This window comes from Sitophilus oryzae, unplaced genomic scaffold (genome assembly GCF_002938485.1).
Source record: "Sitophilus oryzae breed Bouriz unplaced genomic scaffold, Soryzae_2.0 scaffold_706_pilon_pilon, whole genome shotgun sequence".
In the NCBI taxonomy this organism is placed as follows: Eukaryota; Metazoa; Arthropoda; class Insecta; order Coleoptera; family Curculionidae; genus Sitophilus; species Sitophilus oryzae.
In genome coordinates this window covers 297170-303703 of record NW_022147314.1, presented here as the reverse complement: position 1 = coordinate 303703, position 6534 = coordinate 297170, and the positions used below count along the sequence as shown (strand labels likewise).

Here is a 6534-nt window from a genome sequence, read left to right as displayed (position 1 = left end):
TATAGTGATATGGCGAGTCTAAAATAACTGCAAATATTTTCACGGTGGTATATTTCGACCCCAGGAACATATCTATGAGGTTTTTTTCCGCAAAAAAAGATGTTGAAAATCGTGCATTTGCTTTTAAATGTCCCTATATCTTTTTCGAGAAGTTTTTGGAACTGCCTGTTCAGCGCAAATTTCCCCCACGGTATAATTTCTTAATCTCTGATATTGCCATAGTTACGGCTTTACTCTATGGTCACGGCCACTACAAGGGATGCAAATACAGAAAAAATATGGTGGCTCTCAAAATTTAAAAAAAATTTTTTTTTTAATTTTCACACTTAAGTAACTCGGTTATTTTGGACTTTTGGACTATTTTATTATTTACTTGGACTGAAAAATGGTAAAGAGAAAATATATTTCGTTTATCGAGATCTACCAGCCCTGAAAATATTTGTACTTATTTAAGACTCGCCCTGTATATGATGGGTTTTGATTTTTAGGACTTAGAAAATTTAACCATGTATTTATTAAAAAAACGGGATGAGTCATTTTAGAACAAGCCAACGTTTTTATAATACAGTATGATCGAAAAAAAGCGCAAGCTGCGCTAGAAGTATAATTCTGGGCTTACAATCGACTGGCTCAAAAAGGATCCAAACCGCTAAGAGTGTCCTAAGATTAAGGTAATCCAATCTATGGAACCAGTAGACCAACTACGGGTCACTCGAGGATTGCCAATGATCATGGCGAAATGAAAATCATGGTGAACATGAGTCCACATCTGCTAGACCAGAAAACGGACTATATGCTCACCAAACATTATTTTGGAGAAAAGATCAGGATTTGCATCTCTACAAGAGAAGAATGGGAAAGCAACCGAATAATGAACAATAAACACCCAAGAGATTGCAGTCCAGGGGTGGATGGGCCATATGGGAAAACGGGAAAATTCCCGGTGGTCCGGTGGAAAAATGGGCCGGTGGGCCGGCCGGTCCCGATCAGAGCTCAAAAAAAGATTGGATTAGCAAAAATTAAATGGTTAATCTAAAGTGACGTAAGATCCTTAGTGACTCCATAACTAACTAATCAATTTTCATCAGTATAATCGTCAGTTGCTTTTAAAAATAAACACCAATTTGTAAAATAACCTATTGTAAAATGTCTTTCTCTGGGACATTTAATTTTAATAATCATCTGTTGTTTGTTCGGTTTGAAAATTTTTATAAGGTGAGTCTATAAGTGCAAATATTTTCATGGCTGGTAGATCTCAATAAAATAAACATAATATATTTTCTTTATCGAGTGTCAAGTAAGTCCAATCGAGTTATTAAAGTTTGGAAATTTAAAAAAAAATATTTTTTTTTTAAATTGAGCCACCTCAATTTTTCGGTATTTGCATCTCTTTTAATGCCGTAATATCAGAGATTAAGAAACTATACCGTGAGAAAATTTGCGGTGAACAGAAAGTTCTAAAAAGTTCTAATTGTCTACAAATTGTAAATTTTTTTGACAATAAAGGTATTTATTTATTTATTTAGTTTTCTAAAATATGCAGGAAAATTTAAAAGAAAATGCCCGATTTTTAACATCTTTTTTTGCAAAAATAACTCATAGACATGTTCCTGGGGTCGAAATATACCACCCCTGAAAATATTTGCACTTATTTAACACTCACCCTGTATAGTTTTACCCAATATTCTTTTATTCATAACTAATAAATATGACTGACTGGCAACAAAAAAAAAGAATGAATAGCATTAGGTAAATTTAAATAGTCTCGATCTAAATGTATACTAAGAATACGGTAGCGTAGATTGACAATTGGGGGCCTCGGTGTAATATTTTTCGAGCTCCCCTTTGTAAGAAGGTAGACGAATTTGACACAAACACTGCGGTTGACGGAGAAAACATGTCTATGCTTCGCTTGAATTGGGGACGGACTTTAGCCAAGTCTGAGAACTAAAAACCAAGTCTAAATTGTTTTTTAAAATGTTGCTAAACTGAATTTGCTAAAAATTACTGAGACCAGAGACTAACTAGATTAGAAAATAAAATATTAATATGTCTCAAAGATCCAAATATTCTTATTATGCACTGTAACATAAAATTACATCAGAATACATCTACATCCACTGCCTAGGTTTTTTTCGTTTGAGTCATGGCCATGGCTGGGAAACTTAAATTGAAATGACAGTTCATTAAAAATAGTTCTTCCTCCAAGATGCAGAGGCGCAAAATTTTCAAACTGTCAGTATAAATTTCAAATTTTTGACAAACGTCAATAATTATTCAAATTGACGCGGACGCGGCGTTTTTGTTGCGATTTTGGCGGATGATTTCGTTTTAAATTTTAAATTATAATATTCTTGATTCCCTAGTTTTTATTTTTTTATGAGTATTGGTGTTTTAGCGAGTGTTTTATTAGTTGTGTTTAAGTTAGTTAAGTGTTGCGTTTAATTGTTTAGTTTTGTGATAAAAACTCTTGTTTAATTTTAATAATGGTGTTTAATTGTTGCATTTGTAAAAACTATAAAAAAGACAGCCTGAAACTGCATCGTTTTCCGAAGGATCCAATGGTAAGTAAATTAAATATATGTACCTACATTATTATATAATACTCTTATATTAATACTGGGAATTAAAGATCCAAGTTAGTTATATATATATATAAGTTTTTGAGGTAGGAAGTTTAAGGCATATAAATGTTGCCATTCAGTAAGATATTTTTTTTCTGGTCATTCAGTAAGATATTATTCTGGCCATTCAGTAAGATATTTTTTATGAAAATATGAAAAATAATTGATCACATTTATGGAAACCCAAGACCAAGACATATCCTGTTTTTTAATTATGCACAGTTTTAGTCTGTTTTTGGTTTGAGTTTTTCTATTTTTCTTTCATCTAAAACAAAGTGTGCCTCAATATAAATTATAACGAGGTTTTTTTTTCTTTTAAACTGTCATATGAAACATAGGTACTCTTAAATATTTGCACAATCTACATTATATAAATTGCTAATTTTTATCTTTGTCGTCTCTACTGAAGTAACGACTTGCTCTAGAAAGTTGCTTTTCTACTAAAAGATAGCTAATTAGCTTTTTAAAAACTGTCGTCGCCGGATTTTTGATTTAATTAAAAAAATAAATAATTTTTTTTTCCTGATGTCGTGGCGGATGCGCCAGGCTTCAACTAGTACAGTTATAAACCTCAATCCAAGTACTTAAACAAACACTTTCAAAACTATAATTTATGTAATTTATTAATAACTAGTTGAAGCCTGGCGCATCCGCCACGACATATCAGAAAAAAAAAAACTATTTTTTTATTTTTTTAATTAAATGAAAAATCCGGCGAAAACAGTTTTTAGAAGAGCAAATTAGCTATCTTTTAGTAAAAAAGCAACTTTCTAGAGCAAGTCGTTACTTCAGTAGAGACGACACAGATAAACTTATTAGCATTTATATATGTAGATTATATTAATTTTCATCATATTGTCACCAAAATTTCATTGTGATCATGTAGTTCTTGCTTATGGGGCTTGTGTGCACATCTTTGATAGATATATGATGTTAATTATTAATTAAAATCTTATGAAATCCATTTCCAAAAACCAAATGAAACAAAAAAAAAAAATATATATATATATATATATATATATATATATATATATATATAAAATGCCTACTAGAGATAAATATTTTGTTGCTGAGTAAGTTCTTTGGTCTAAATCCTATTAATCTTGGCATACATTTTAGAGAGTTTTAAAATATATATTTTAACATTAAAGGGCCTAACACAATAATATTGCAACTCTAAATTAAAAGTACCATTCTTATATTTGTAGTTGTTTAACCAGTGGGTTGAAAATATTGGCCGAGATGATTTAACGACAAAAACAATGGATAAAGTTAGAGAATCATATCGGGTTTGTGACATCCATTTCGCCCCAGAGAGTCGCTATACTGGAATCAGGAATAATTCAAATCTTAAGAAAGATGCTATTCCAACTCTTTTTACTACTGGAACGATTCAGAAAGGTAGGTTGTTTTGGTTTGTAAAGATTCGACATTAGGTTTAATTTTTTAGAAAAAAAATTACGATCGACTTTTAAAGATATCGTTTGCGTCTATATGTATTTTATAGGTATATTAGGTACTATCTAAAATTATACAATTATTTAATAAAAATATTTTATCAGTTATCATATATAATATACTAATTTTAAAAGAAATAACCCCTAAGTGTTTGATTTATTGTTATAGCATTTCTTTTTCAAGATTCCAGATTTGTTGAAACCAAATTAGTGACAAGGGAACAAGTCAACAGTACACCAGAAGTACCTAGTGAGGTGATACCATCACACCAAGACCAAGATATTCAGAAGCCATTTACATCTCAAGTGACACCACAAACTACACCAAAAAGAAAACGTAGCTTGGTAAAATTAAGTTCTCCGGCCAAATTATCAGGTGAGAATATACAACAGTAACTTTTAATTATATTTTGGAGTAGTTTAACAAAATCACTTTTACAGTGGATAGGTTTCGCTTATTTTTACATAGATAAATAACACTTATATAGGTTTTGAAACTTTTGGCGATATAGCAGCAAAGTACCCAAAACGCTAGTTCACCACAAAATCGATGACAACATTTTAGTTCACTAACTATATTAGCATCTACAGCAGATTATTGTTTATTAATATTTTTTTTTATTCCAGGTCTGAAAAGACGAACTCGGATTCTTGCCTATACAAAAATTGGCCGAGCTTCCCAATTGACTCCAGAGGGGAGAAAATTATATAAAATTGCAGGTGATTTACGTAAAACCGCAAAAAGATTAAATTTTAGCCGCGAAGATTTAAAAAAAAGCAGATTAAAAAATGAAGGAAATTATAGATTCTCCAGAATTTTTAAAGGCAAAATTAAATAAACATACCTTTGATTTTGTAATGGCTCAGTTGAGATGCCAGCCACTAAAACCGAAGGGTAGACGCTATACCCTAGACGAAAAATTCTTTTTGGCATTCTTAAAACAAAGCCCCAAAGGATATAAATTGATTAGACAGATATTTGCTGCTCCATCCAGAAAAACACTGACAAATTTGCTAGGAAAAATTCCTTTCTACGCCGGGGTTAATGACGCAATAATGACATCAATATCAGCTAGATGTAAACTTATGGATGAAAAAGAAAAGTGCTGTGCCCTTGTCTTTGACGAAATGGCGATCGATCCAATGCTTCAGTACAATAAGAAGAAGGATATTGTGGAAGGCTTCCAGGACAATGGAACGAATACAGGTAGAAGGCCACTAATCGCAGATAAGGTGATGGTTTTTATGGCGAGGGGAATATTTAAAAAATGGAAGCGGCCCCTAGCCTATTATTTCAACGATGGCGGAATGAAATCAGATGTAGTGGTAAACTCAATCAAAGAGGTGGTACTAGCATGCCAGCATGCTGGCCTAAAAGTGTGGGCCCTTATTTGTGACGAAGGGACACCTAATGTGGCTGCTATTAATAAAATGTATAAATACACGGCTGAAGAGTATATAAGAAATGGCGAAGAACAGGCTTTTTGGAGTGAAGATTGGGGACCAGGAAGTGATTCCTCTGTATGATCCACCGCATTTGTTAAAATGCATAAAGAATAATTTCTTTATGTATCAGGTTTCTTTTAAATGGAGAAACAGTAGAACAGAAGTCGCCAATTGGGACCACCTAAGGAAGTTATTCGAAATAGAAAACCAAGAAGACGACGAATATAGGTGCTGCAAAAAACTAACTAGGGATCACATAGAAAACACGAAAAAAATGAAAGTATCAATGGCTGCACAAATATTCAGTAATAATGTGGCTTCAGTTATGAAAAGGATGGCTACGAGAGGCAATGTTGTTGCTGATCTAAATTATTTGCCACAAGGAGCAGTTAGTACAGCCGAGTTTCTTCTTTTTATGGACTACGTATTTGACAGTGTAAATGGGTCATACGTATCCATAAAAAGAAAAAACTTAAAATGTGCAATCACAAAATCAACAGGCCACAAAACTTTCTGGGCTGAGGCCATAAAAGTTTTCTCATCAATGGAATTTTCGAGCGGTTCCAAAACTCACATAGTTCCCCCATCAATAAAAAATTGGATTCATACTTTAAAAGCATTTTCCTACTTATGGTATAAGTGTGAAAAGGAAAATATTGCATTTTTATGCACAAGGAATCTAAATCAAGATCCGCTCGAAAATTTTTTTGGATCCGTAAGGAGTCATGGTGTTCGCAACATCAATCCCAATGCTACCTCGTTTGTAAATTCCTTGAAATCACTTGTGATTAACAATTTCTTAGCCAGTCATTCAAGATCTGCTAATTGCCAGAATGACAATTTAAAAGGTCTAGATGACCTTAAACATATGTTAACGTCCCTCGAACCAGTTATAGAGGTTGACGTCAGTTTTCCTAATGTCATAGTGCCTGAGTACCAACCAGCCCATAATTCTTTATTGAAAAGAGGGAAGCTAACATATGTAGCAGGTTTTGTGGCTAAGAAAG

At 32.7% G+C, this 6534-nt stretch overlaps 1 protein-coding gene across 1 annotated transcript; it reads left to right on the top strand.

The window, feature by feature from the left end:
- Nucleotides 1-3886: 3886 nt before the first annotated feature.
- On the top strand, nucleotides 3887-4920 carry LOC115888291. Its single transcript, XM_030907965.1, has 3 exons — nucleotides 3887-4025; nucleotides 4266-4457; nucleotides 4709-4920. The coding sequence occupies exons 1-3, from the start codon at nucleotides 3887-3889 to the stop codon at nucleotides 4918-4920; spliced, it is 543 nt and encodes a 180-aa protein (XP_030763825.1).
- The last annotated feature ends 1614 nt before the right edge of the window (nucleotides 4921-6534 follow it).